We start from the raw sequence: 12,664 nt of genomic DNA, 5'->3' as shown, positions 1-12,664 counted from the left end.
ATCGGACATGGGGGCAGCTTCTGGCATCTTCTCACAGAAGTCACCCCTGTAGCCCACCTGCTACCAAAACCTTGCCACATAAACTGAATACAAACAATAACTGGCATCTTTGTTGTCTCTTTCAGGAGAGAGATGAGAGCTGAACTCCCCTCTCCTCTCTAGGTGTGGATACCTCCAGGTCAGAGACCTGGTGTGTGGTACCAGCCACTGACTCTAGGCCTCAGAAGATCCCCTAGCAGCAGGCTATGTAGAGGAAACAAAGATGGCTCATGTTCCACAGGCCTCGTCCATGCTGCTCTGAATTGTCCAGCTAGGGCCTGCCCAACACCCTGGAACAACAGCTCTTTGCCAGCTCAGATATCCTTAGCTGGTTGCTGAGACTGTTTCTAAACTCTGGCTGCTTCTTCAGGAAGGTGTCACAGTATTTGTCTGATTGCTAGAGTGGGGGGCCAATTCTGCTCTCATCCAACATGTTTCCCCTACTGTTTTGACTCTCCTTCATTGAAACTGATCTGATCTAGTCAAATGCCTGTTTGGAAACTGCTGGGTGACTGCCATTCCATTTCTTTCTGCCTGGAATAATCCCTTGAGGTTTACACAATGTCTTGGTATTATATCAGTGGCCCAATTCATGTTGATACATGAAGTTTTGCTCCCTGCTAGGCAAATGCTCTCAGGTAGAGGTATGTACTGTGAGGGAGCTAGAGGCATTTCCAGGAGAAGAAACCAGGCTGGAGATGAAGTATGATGGAGCAGGCGCATCTTACTTTTGCCTTCAATCTATCTGTCTTGTTCGTTGCTTTGGGGCTCCTCTCTCTGCTTACGTGTTCCTCTTTACTCACGCAGGGCAAGTCTCAGACCTTAGCAGTTAAGCGCAAGGCAGAGTCGGAGGAGGAGAAGCAGGAATCACCCAGTGTCACTGCACTCCTGCCTGCCAGGTCCTCTCCTGTGACAGACAGCCCCAAAAACATGGAGGAGAAGAATGGCCTTGGAGGTGAGGTACAAAGGAGAGCTGTGCTTGTGCGTGCTAATGATCTGATCTTGTATTCCATTTGAAGTAGATGAAGCAAAGGTAACTGACTCTTGTGCTGTTAACTTTCCAGATAAATCTGATCCTGCTGCCATTGCAACCCCAAACACCACCTCAAGTGAAGGAGCATCAGTCACCCCCACCTCTGCTCCCACCCCAAACTTGGCAATGGTGTCACGTCAGATGGGAGACTCCAAACCCCCACAAGCCATCGTCAAGCCCCAGATCCTCACACACATCATTGAGGGCTTTGTCATCCAGGAAGGAGCAGAGCCCTTTCCAGTAAGGATTCTCCGCTGTGGGGGAAGGACATGTAGCGCGCTCTCGGGAAGGTGGTGGGCTTCCATCTTTGGACAGGAGTTTCTTTCCCCATGTTCCAATTTTTAGCCTGAGACACAGGCAGTGAAGAGGAAGGGAAAGGAGGGAGGTGTCATGCATGAAGCAAGGCATTAAGTGGTGGCATTAAAGAGAATGGGTTGGAGGGAGTAAACCAAATGTGACGGGAACTGTTTTCTCCAGTAGCCCCAAAACAATAATTTATGCAGGAATTGTAAGAAGGTTCTTCTCTCTGATTTTTAGTGAGGGAAAGATGCACTGCATTTTGAACAAGCAGGAAGTGAAGTTAAAGCAAATAAGGGGAAATGCAGTTACACGGAATTGCAGGATATTCAAGGCAGATAGTACTTGGTGATCTTTGAATGAACCGCTAAGCCTGTGAGTCAGGAAGGAGTAATAACTTTGTTCAGCATCTCTCCTTCCCTAGTAGGCAGAGGGATTCTTCTGAGCTGTAATAAGATATGAGTGGCATATACCTTGCAGAGGGTGGTGGCCACAGAGAATCCTTTACTGATGGGCCCAACTCTTTCTCTTCCTGTCCAGGTGGGTTGTTCTCAGCTGCTGAAGGAATCTGAGAAACCGCTGCAGGGAGAGGCTCCTTCTGGCCAGAGTGAAAACCTGTCCAGCAATTCTCCGGGAGGGGACAGTGCTTCTATGGGTGAGTTTCAGCACCAGGAGGCCTAGCTAGTGTTACTGAAAGTTTCTGCTCTCTGATACTGTATTACTAATTTTATACATTATGGACTTGTATCCCTTCCTGCTAACTCCTTAGAGACTCAAGCTATGGACCTAGGATCTCCTTTTCTTGAGTGCCAGAATACAATACTTTGTTGTTGTTGTTAATATGATCTAACACATCCTGTGTTGGTAGTAAGCAGAAGAATCTGAACTGTACCTGTCTCTAATGACTCTGAAGGCTGTGAAGGATGTGTGGATGCAGCAGAGAGTGCAGCGATGGAGATTCCCCCACAGCCTTGTAGGATATGAGGGATATGCTATTTTTTGCTTGTTCAGCGAAACGGTACTGACAAGGAGAAATAAACTGGTCTGTTCACTATCCTGGGATCCTAATTAGTGGAGCTTCTGCCTCTCCTTCCCCAGCTTCTTCCCCAAGCTAACTGCTTAGTAGATTCAGTAAAGAATAGTGCTTGGAATCTGTCTGCTTAGAAGAAGAGTAGTGGAATGGGGAATTGTTGTGTATGATCTGCTTCAGTTCAGAAGCTAAACTGGTGTGTATCTCTGTATCTCACTAGAGCTTGATAAGAAGGCAAACTTGCTGAAGTGTGAATACTGTGGGAAGTATGCCCCAGCAACCCAGTTCCGTGGCTCCAAGAGGTTTTGTTCCATGACCTGTGCTAAAAGGTAATAGCAAGACATAATCTTCCTTTTCTCTGACCGTACATTCTCTGGAACTTGGCATGTGCCCCCTCTCCAGGTAGTGTACAACACTTCAGTACATCTGATCTTCCCTCCATGGGATGCACTGGCCACAGAGATCCTTTAGGACTCTAAATTATTTGTGAATGCTTCTAGGTCTGGAGAGGTGGATGTGGTGTTGAGTGTAAACAGGATTTCTGACTTGCTCAGAAAATGGAATGGGAAGGGGGAAGTTCTTGGGCTCCAAAGAACCTCTCTTCAGTCACATGTACATTCGACTGACAAGACGAATGCATACTGGTAGCTGTCTGCTGTATCGGTACTAGACAAAGACATGAGGGAGCATTGGGGGAAAAAACCTGGGGACAAGTTAGATTAGTCATTGCTGCCTCCTATTGATAGCAGAGTGCTTGTTATGGGTCTTTTTTCCCTTAGGGGAATGACTTAATTGACCCTTGAGATGTTAGATCAAGACTGGTGTCCAAATATTGCTTGTGTCAGAAGTCTGGACTGGTTCCTTCCAAGGGGAAGTCTTAGAAGGAGGAGGAACAGAACTTGATGGTAAAGAGGAGTTTTATCCCCATCTAGAGCAAGGAGAAGCAGTAGGTTTAGATAGTTGCTGTTTTCCTAACTGCTGCTTTGCTTCTACTTACTTGAGGTACAATGTCAGCTGCAGCCATCAGTTTCGGCTGCAGAGAAAGAAGATGAAGGAATTCCAGGAAGCTAATTATGCCCGTGTCCGCCGACGGGGACCACGGCGCAGCAGCTCTGAAATTGCTCGAACAAAGATCCAGGGCAAGCGCCACAGGGTAAGGACAGAGTCCTGTCTGCCTCTGTCGAGGCAGATCTCAGTGTAAGAGTTGTCACTGCTGGGTGTACCACTTTCTCACAGTGGATGTAGTCGTACAGGACGTGCCAAGTGCACATTGACACAGTTGTTACACAAGGCACAGTGAGCTGTTCTAATTGCTCATTGACTGCAAAAAGTGGATTCACATTTGTACTTGTTCTGTTCTCTCTGTGTTCACTCCCGCCTGTGTCTCGGAGGTCTCAGTGAGTGAGATCAGCTGGCAGCCTTGGTAGAAAACAATGCACTTTTCCCGTTTGATTAGCATGCTTCCACATGAATGATTTGAGTCAGATTATAGAAGAATGGAATGAGCTTCAGAGCTGACATGAGGAAGAGGAATGGATGGGGGGAGGATGGGGAGAAGGAAGAGGAAGGGAGGCGAGAGTAAAGTCTCCCCTTTCTGGCATCGGGGAGCTCTTGTGTCAGCTGCCCCTGGACCAACAGTCTGAGACAGTTGTCCCAAACTGTTGGGACAACTTCTGCTGCTCCCAATGTCTTGTTTTGCACCTAGTAATTGTGAATTTCTTACAAAGCACCTTTTTTCTTTCTTTCTTTCCTATGGGCTTGTAGGGCCAGGAAGACTCAAGTCGAGGCTCTGATAACTCCAGCTATGATGAAGCTTTGTCCCCTACATCTCCAGGACCCCTGTCAGTAAGGGCCGGTCACGGAGAAAGGGACCTGGCAAACTCTAGTATGGCCCCACCTACCCCAGATCTACATGGCATCAACCCAGTCTTCCTGTCCACCAATCCCAGTCGCTGGAGTGTGGAGGAAGTGTACGAGTTCATTGCATCACTGCAAGGTGAAGTTAAGATCCTCTCCTGCAGTCCTGTGATCCAGTAGCATGGGGAAATTTGTTGGCTCTCTTTCTGCAAAGAAAGTGGTGTCAGCGGTGCCTAGTGCTTTTACTGTACTTTTTGCATGTTTCTGATTTGGAGTAGATCATACAGATGGATGAGTTGTACTCCTCAGGCAGCCTGTGGAGTAGAGTGGGGATGGGGGTTGGTTAGATTCCTAGCTTGCTTTCTGTACCTGCCAGAGGCCCAGAGAGTGGGAACAAGGGGAGTGCCCAGGGCGCATGTTTCTCAGTGCTGTTTTTTTGGTTTCACAGGGTGCCAGGAGATTGCTGAGGAGTTTCGGTCACAGGAAATTGATGGCCAGGCCCTGTTGCTTCTGAAGGAGGAACACCTCATGAGTGCCATGAACATCAAGCTGGGACCAGCTCTCAAGATCTGTGCCAAGATCAATGTCCTCAAGGAGACCTAACAGCTCTGAAGCCAGAGGTCTCACTTTTGCTCTGACCCCAGGGCAGCTGCCAGCTTTGGAGCATCCTGCTGGGGCGGGGAAGAATGGGACGGTCCCCTGTGGTCTTGCATTCAAGAAGAATGAGAAGGAATTTAACTGATTGAAACTGCCATGCACAAGCCCATGTCTTGGTCTCTTAATGGTGCTACAAGGGGGAGGAAAACTCCCAGCTGGGGCCTTGAAACATCTTTCCTTCTTCCTGATTTTGAATATGCCTCTCCCGTATACTACATAAAGATGGGAAGGGGACCTCTTTCTGTCTTAGCAGACTTCTGAAAGGGAACTGCCCTTGCCCCTTCTTGCTACAGCAGGTCTACTAGATCTTAGTTTTGAATCTTGCTGTGCCAGAACTTGAGGCATAGGAAGAGCCGGCCCCACACGGACAGTGGGAGCAGCTGTGCCTGGGGCATTTAGGAAGGGGAACTAGTAAATTCCAAGTGACAGAGGTGGACAAACAAGAATTTGAGCAAAAGGGGTTGCTGCTGTTTCACTCTTAAAAAAAGACCTAGGCTGTTCATGAACTGGGTTTAATAGCCATTCCAGCATGCATACCAAACTTGAAGGCCTGTGGCAATAGGAGCTGCCTTAGCTTTACTGTCTCCTGTAGAGATGCAGAGTGAACACAAAGTGTTGTGGCAGCTATTTGCTCCAGATGCTCCTCTCTGAACCAGAGGAGGATTTATCCTGAGTACTTATGACAAGGTGATGGGAAAATCGAAGGGGAGGGGGAGTGTCTTATGCTGGGGAACCCTGCAGCACTAGGTTTATCTCCCCATTGTGCTGGGGCATAATTTACAGATCCAAAGCAGGCTCCAGAAGCGCCAAGGCTCTTCATAAAATGGGCTGGGGTTTTGGTTTTGGGTTTTTTTTGTGTTCTCTTATCAGTTTGTATTATTTTTGTGTCTGTCTTCATTATCCTCAGGAGAGCTTATGGGACAAAGTTTAAGCTGGCAGGATTGTATTGCCTGCCTCAGGCTTTTTTTTTTTGTTGTTGTTTTGGTTGGTGTTGTAAAACAAATTTCTCTTCCTCAGTTAAAAAAAAAAAACCAAACCAAAAAAGCACCCTCCAACAACTGAATACTAATCCTTTAATGCTACTTCTCTTTTCTAAGGCATAGAATTATGTTATAGGCTGAGTCCCTCCCTTTCAGCCCCTCCAGGTTTGTTTTTTTTTAAGGACCAAGTGTGGTATTCTGAAGTTTTGTAACCAGATTGCCAAAGGTGAAAACCTGAGCAGAGTGCTTCTCATCCAGGAGCACCTCTGCCTCAAACAGGCAAAAGACCTGAAGAAATTACACAAAACATGAAGAGGTAAGTGCCCCCTAGAGCCAAATACCTGAAAGCAAGATGATTTTATAAACCATGTGTCTCAGCTTTTCTGTTTTCAGAAGTTTCACGTGAAATATTTGAGTGAAACTAAGACTGTTCATTGTGGAAAGCACCTACTGTTGCAGGAAAGTGGTAGTGGCAAGGCAGGAGGCCTAATAGCATAGGTAGGAAAACATTAGAGATCTTTGGAATGGCTCTTTATTGACCCATGTTAGAAAAAGAGAGGAGGGAAAGTGCTTAGAAGATGGATAAAATGTGGCAGCAGCTTCCTAGTCTTAACTGTACTGTTGAATCTCACTTTAATGACATCCTTGTTTCTGTGAGAGGAGACTTCTGAGACTTGTTGAATCAAAATAGGCCCAAAGGAAGCTGCCCATGCTTGCGCCCTGGTAACACTATTTGGTCTGATGTAATTTGGGGGCAGGGAAGGGGGAAGGTTAGAATCTCTAACCGCAATCAGCAGAGGAAGGCTGCCCTTAAACCATTTTATCCTTAGCAGGCTGGGTGTGATAAAACTCCTGTTTAGTTTGACCCTTGGCAGGGTGGGCAGGCAGCTAGCCTGCCTATGTTACTAGCTACTTCTGAGGACCGGATTTTATTTCAGTCAAATGGGAAGGCTTCACTTCTTCATTTCATGTTCAGTGTTCTTAATAAAAAATACTTGTTCAGGCTTTGTAAGTCTGGCTGCTTTTCAACGTCCTCTCCCCACCCTCCCCAACCTGAACATTAAACTAGTGTTTGAGAAGTACAACCTTCATCAAAAAGTGACTTCTGATTTTTATTACTGCAGAGAAATACAGAGCGTAGGAAACTTTTCCCATCTGTAACTACCTGAGCTTTTAATAACTGAACTTTTCCCATCTGTAACTACCTGAGCTTTTAAAGTTTCAGTTATTAAAGATGTGTACACCCCTCCCTCTCAAGCCCTAAGGGAACTGAAGTCATACAAGGTGGCAGCAAAAAACATGTACTAATAAGAGATCCATTCCTGGCAAAAGAATTTCAGGCACAAGGCACCACACCCTTGGATAAGAAAGATGCTCTGGCACCAAAGAAAGCTCCTGTTACATCAGCACAACACTTCACCAGTTTTTTTGGTCATTTTATTTTTGAAAGTTGTGTTTTGTACAAAAAAAATTACCTTAAACACCACCATGAAAAACAGTAACAACAGACTTAGTGACTTCCTATTTTTCCCATGTTATGAGAAAGATTGAGACCGTAACAAAAGTCAAAGAAAGCAGGAATTGTTCGCCCACTCTAAACCCAGCAAGAAAGCAGGGCCATGCCTCTTCCCTCAATGTCACTGTTCAGACTGCTTTGGTAGTACTAAAAATACAGGAACCTTGTCTGTGCTCTGCCGTTAGCGGTAGCAGCTTGCTTATTCACAGTCTCTGCCCTCAAGACTGAGGACAGTTCTCTGCCAGCCTACAGTAGGGCAGAATGGGATTGCTTAGAGTCTAGCCCCTCACATAAAAAGCAATTAGGAATCAAGACACCAAGTTCCTGAAGGTTGCAATTAAGTCTTTACCACCCAGCTGTAGCTGCTTTTCACCAGGGCCCCAGGAGAAGGTCTCTCTCACTCCCAGCCAGCAGCAGTATGCAAGTACCGTCTGCACAGGGCAAGTATCTTAAGACTGGTCTGCACCACACTTAAGGGGACAGTGATTTATGAAAGGTGACCTTGTAAGCGTGGGAGTCCTTTATGCAGTTTTTAATGTGTTAGCATTCTTGTCCTTGGCTTCTGTGGTTCCTTTTTTATAAAAATAAATTCTGGTAGCTTCATGGGGAACTCTTGGAGAGCATGGAATCACAATGCTGACAGTGACAAAACTGTGTGGGCAGTCACCTCGGGAAGCTTGTAACAGAACTCAAGTGACAGCTATCATCTGTCTCATTCTGCCTTGAAGTCAGTTCAGCAAGTGTTCCCTTTACTTAGCAGCACGTCATTTCCTTTTGCTTCTCAATGATTGAGAAGACTGAAACAATAGTCTGACTGAACTGGAAAGTCACAAGACTGTATTTAACTCCTATAGTTTTTGTATCACTGCCCCTCTCCAGTCTGAGAGGATGGCATGCATCCCTTTTCATCTGTTGAAGGAAACCGGTGTGTACTCTTCAACATATTACCATTAGGAAAAGAAAAGACTGCAGAGGTGCTAATGCCTCTTCCACCCCCACGGAGTCTGGCGTAGAGCACTCTGTGCAGGATATGCTGGCAGAAACAGTGCGTAACAGTGCAGAAGCTAGAAAAGCTGAAAATGCATTAAAAGAAAAATAATTCCAGTGTCTTAAAGATCCTGTAAACCTGAGGAGGGGGGAAAAAAAAAAAAAAAAGGACACAAAAGATCCCTCCTACAGTCTCGGCTGTTTTAACCCACTGCCTCATTTTCCTTCCCCTTCCTGCACCCATCCACGGCCCTTTTTTCCTCTCAGCGATTCATCTCCCATTCCTGCTCAGTGCTGAACGCTCGTATTGCATTCTCGCTGTCTTCTAGTCAACTCTCAGCACTTTCCCCCCCCCAGCTCTGCTGCATTTTTGAAAACCTAAACCAGCATTATATTCATAAGACATGCCTTCAGGGACCAGTGCCGTTCACACCCAGAGGCATCCATGGGAATTGACACACCAGAGACGCTGAAAGCAAATAGCATAAAGAAAATCAGAAGTGAGAGAAGGAGAACTGGCTGGGAGGCACCCGACTAAACAAGCGCTGGGGAGATGGGGAGAAAAGAACTCAGTGTGGAAAGCCTGTCACATTGGTAGCAAATGGTCATCCCGTTCTTCTGACTCCTCACCCAGCTGGTCATCACCCACACCACGGTATGCAGCTGGCGCATTTCGAGGCTTAGATCGGCAGACAAAGTCACAGCCATCCTACAAGCACAAGATATTGCACCCAAATCAGACTGTATGCAATCCAAAGCACAGCAGCTTCTGCGATTTCTCTTGTGCTAAGGGATCATGCCTATCCCCGTGCTACCTGGGACAGGACCCCAAAACTTGTCTTGACAAGAGAAGCACACATACAAACATCCTACTCGGTCTTGAAAGCCCTGGGCATACTGATTAACAGTACGCAGCAACATCATGCTGAGACGAGCATGGAGGATAAATGGCACTGCCTACGGTGACCAAGGAAGGGTTTCAGGGAGTCGGACACGATCATTTCACAGTCCCCAGCTTAACACTCCTACCTGGAATGTGTTAACCGCTAATGAGCATGTGTTCTAGTTTGTTATGTAGCAATCTCAGGATATCGGCAGGGAATCAAGACTCGGCAAGGATTCAAAAATAGAGTACTCGGGGAGAAAAAAAAACCCTACAAAAAAACCCCCAACAGATATCCTCTTCTTCTGCCTCAGAGTACGCTACCCTGGTGGTAGGTCTACCCAAGAGACATAGTCCACGAAGGCAAGGCAGATGCCATTTCCTCCTGTCCTAACATATGGGCCAGGCTGGGAATATACAGGGATTTTCACTCACCGCCACCAAATTGCCCAGATCTTGCCAGAAGGCAAAGTGAGGAAACTGCTCCATGCCCTTTGCTCCCACTACAAGGCGCTGGTAGAGGAACCCACCAATGATGTAGACTGCAATCAGTGAAGCAAACCTGGAGGGCAGAATTAAAAATCAGAGCTGAGGAAATCGTATAGACAACCTCTTCCAAGCCAGCCACCTGCCTCGGATTGGTATTGGAGCAAGCAGCTGAGCACCACTCAAAAACAGAGCTATAAACAGAGACCAGACCAGAAATGGTCCCCAAAATATTGATCTGCTAGTATAAATCTTTCAGCAGCATTACATGAAGTAGTGCCTCTAAGCACAAACACAGAAAATGAGTCAAGGCTCCTGGTCTGAATTCCCAGCTCTGGCAAAAAGCTGTTGTACAATTTTAGGAAGTCACGTCTTCCATGTTTCAGTGCACTTGCCTGTAAACTATGAAGGAGGATGTCTACAGGGAACAGAGCAGCTCTGCAGCATCATGCCTTGTGCAAGAGCTTTTGTCCAAAAAGCTCAGAGGCACAGTAACATCTAACAATGGCTGTGGATAGGTATACCACAATTATCTATTCTAGTATAGCATTTGCTATGTTTCTAAATGGCAGTGGAGATTATGGCCCAGACACGAACAGCTCTTCCAATGACTCACGTGATCAGTAGAATGGAGCCAACGCTGAGGTGCGAATCCTCAGCTGGGCAAGCCACACTGCTGTCCATCTCAAAGAGGTAGAAACACTCCTGCTCCTTTTCCCGCTCTTCCGAAATAATGCTGAATGAACTCTGCAATTTGGGAAAAGCTAAGTCATGTGAAAATATGCCCAGACATGCTGAACTTTACCAGAAGACAGTTTTATCACTGCTGGTGCAGCTAGGCAACAGACACTGGAGGACAGAAGAAAACCTTGCTGCCTCCTCAAAGCCCTTCTGCTTATAAACAACCGTTTGCCTGGCAGCCTCCTGCTCCTCTCCCCCCTTATGTGTCACTCACCGCTGTAACTCCCCGCTTGCAAGAAATCATTATCACAGCTCTTCTCTTCTCACCACTGCAGTGCCTGCCATATGAATCACCTCCTTTATAAATCAGCATGATCCAGTCACCTGCCAAAGAGAGAAACAATATAGGCTGCAAATCCAGATCAGGAGGTGAAAGGCAGATACTAAATAAGAAAAGTATTGAGTAGAACCTTACTTCCATTGAAGACCTGGGTTTCATTGATTCTTCCTATCACTGTGGTCCTTCCATTCTGTCTATCTGTTTGTACCAGGCCACCAAAATCGTGCAAGGTGCTGTTGACCTCCCTGCACACCCTGAAATGGTAGACGTAGTTTTCCGTTTTGCCTTTCTCAACAGTCACGTTAAACCTGCAGCAGGGAGAGGACAGAACAGACAGCCCGTAGGATTACAAAGAACATGGTTCAGAGCAGCGGACACTCGAGACCTGGAAGCCAGTCACAGCCCGTACTAACGGGGGAGCCCATTCTGCAGTCTGGCCCCAAATCTTCTCCTCCCCTTGGGCTAAGGGTAGGCACTGCGCAGCCCAAGGCCTGCAGTGTGTTGTACTGTACCTCATTTGGCTCAGGGGTTCTAGTTTCTTCAGCAGGGCTCTTTCCATTTGCGACTCGCTGCTCTCGTCACCAACCACATCGCAGCTCCTCTCTTTCGACTGTTCAGCCCCCACACCCACAGCAAGGGCCATAAAGACTGCCAGCACAGCAGAGGTATGGCAAGGTGATGACATCCTGGGCGCACACCACGGAGAACACAGAGGATTGACTGTTTCAGGCCCCTGCAAACTAACTTCAGGGTCACGGAGTCAGTGATTGGCCACTTCCTCAGCCCTGACTGCAAAAAAGGAGAAGTCAAAATCTAGAAACATCTCACAGTTCCCAAAAGACAGGAAATCTAAGCCTCGTGCATAGTCAAAGACAATTCACTGGGCCGATTTGGGATTCTTTCCCGAGTTTTGCCTCGGGACTGCAAAACGTTTTGCTGCTGAGCACATTAATTAGCATTGATTCATCCAGGGCAGAGCCCAGCAGGCTGAATGCTGGAGTAAGTTTCAGGCATAAGCCATTGTTTGTTATTGCATCGCACTGAGAAGCCAGTCAGCAGAAAATTATTTACCAGGCCTCTAATCAATCCCCTTTGCGACTCTCATGTGAAGAGCTTGCAGGCAAGAGCCACTGTGATTAGCCAGGCTCTGTTTGTTCAAGTGCCTTAATCTTAATAATTATAGTTATGTTATCTTTCTAGTACTACTTTAGCTGAGAATCTGAAAGCGTTTGATAATACCAAGCCGCAACTTCACAGAACAGTTTTCTTCTGTTTACACGGGGGAAGAAGGGAAGGAGGAGACTGAGACATCCTTTGTAAGACCCAACCGAAGCGGCAGTAATGAAGATAATAATGAAATCTAGAAGATTTGGCTCCCGGGTTCATGCGAAAATCACGTACGAGACATTCAGGGATTGCACCAGCCAACCACAGTGGCGCAACAGATTCCCCTCTGCTTCTCCCGCCGCAGATTTCAGTAAAGCTCCAGACGCTGGCGACCCACAATTCAATAAGCACCTGGCTGCAGCTCGGCAGAGAGCCTGCTAGAGGGACAGCCCGTTTGGCTGAACCCAGTGATTACCCCCCACCCCCGCAGAGCCCGCCGTGACAGCTTGCGAGCTCCGATCGCCACGGGGCTCAGATGCAAACATGACGAGGTTTTAGATACGCTGAAATGAGGAAGCCCGTGACACAAGAACTCGTGATTCGTCTCTCGCAAGACGAAAGGCAGGACCCTGCCCTTCGCACTAGCCACGGCTTCTCCGGGCAACTCGCCGGCAAACGCTTCGCTCACACGCAGGCTGAAGCAAAAAGCGATGCCGCGACGCTGCGATTCTCCCCTTGGCCGGTTACCGCGCCGGCTGACCGCCCCGGAGG

General features: G+C 47.2%; 2 protein-coding genes across 3 annotated transcripts in view; one reads left to right on the top strand and one right to left on the bottom strand.

Moving 5' to 3' along the window:
* Nucleotides 1-6,898, top strand: part of PHC1 (polyhomeotic homolog 1) — a 15,283-nt gene extending 8,385 nt beyond the window's left edge. Inside the window, exons 8-14 of the mRNA XM_009280526.2 lie at nt 847-994; nt 1,104-1,312; nt 1,910-2,024; nt 2,620-2,728; nt 3,402-3,552; nt 4,164-4,395; nt 4,705-6,898. Coding sequence (XP_009278801.1) covers nt 847-994; nt 1,104-1,312; nt 1,910-2,024; nt 2,620-2,728; nt 3,402-3,552; nt 4,164-4,395; nt 4,705-4,859 — 1,119 coding nt within the window. The 3' untranslated portion in view covers nt 4,860-6,898. The remainder of the gene's footprint in view (nt 1-846; nt 995-1,103; nt 1,313-1,909; nt 2,025-2,619; nt 2,729-3,401; nt 3,553-4,163; nt 4,396-4,704) is intronic.
* A 1,736-nt stretch (nt 6,899-8,634) lies between these two features.
* On the bottom strand, nt 8,635-11,573 carry M6PR (mannose-6-phosphate receptor, cation dependent). 2 transcript variants are annotated; one of them, XM_009280524.2, is made up of 6 exons: nt 11,299-11,573; nt 10,922-11,094; nt 10,721-10,830; nt 10,382-10,512; nt 9,715-9,841; nt 8,635-9,105 (listed from the first exon to the last, which is right to left on the bottom strand). In XM_009280524.2, exons 1-6 carry the CDS (start codon nt 11,469-11,471, stop codon nt 8,983-8,985), a joined length of 837 nt encoding a protein of 278 aa, XP_009278799.1. In that variant the 5' UTR covers nt 11,472-11,573; the 3' UTR covers nt 8,635-8,982. The 2 variants fall into 2 exon arrangements, with proteins under 2 accessions (XP_009278799.1, XP_009278800.1); XM_009280525.2 differs by having other exon boundaries at nt 10,922-11,040.
* Between the last annotated feature and the right edge of the window lie 1,091 nt (nt 11,574-12,664).

This window comes from Aptenodytes forsteri, unplaced genomic scaffold, assembly GCF_000699145.1.
Source record: "Aptenodytes forsteri isolate BGI_AS27 unplaced genomic scaffold, ASM69914v1 Scaffold756, whole genome shotgun sequence".
Classification (NCBI taxonomy): Eukaryota; Metazoa; Chordata; class Aves; order Sphenisciformes; family Spheniscidae; genus Aptenodytes; species Aptenodytes forsteri.
This window is presented reverse-complemented; position numbering and strand designations above follow the sequence as displayed.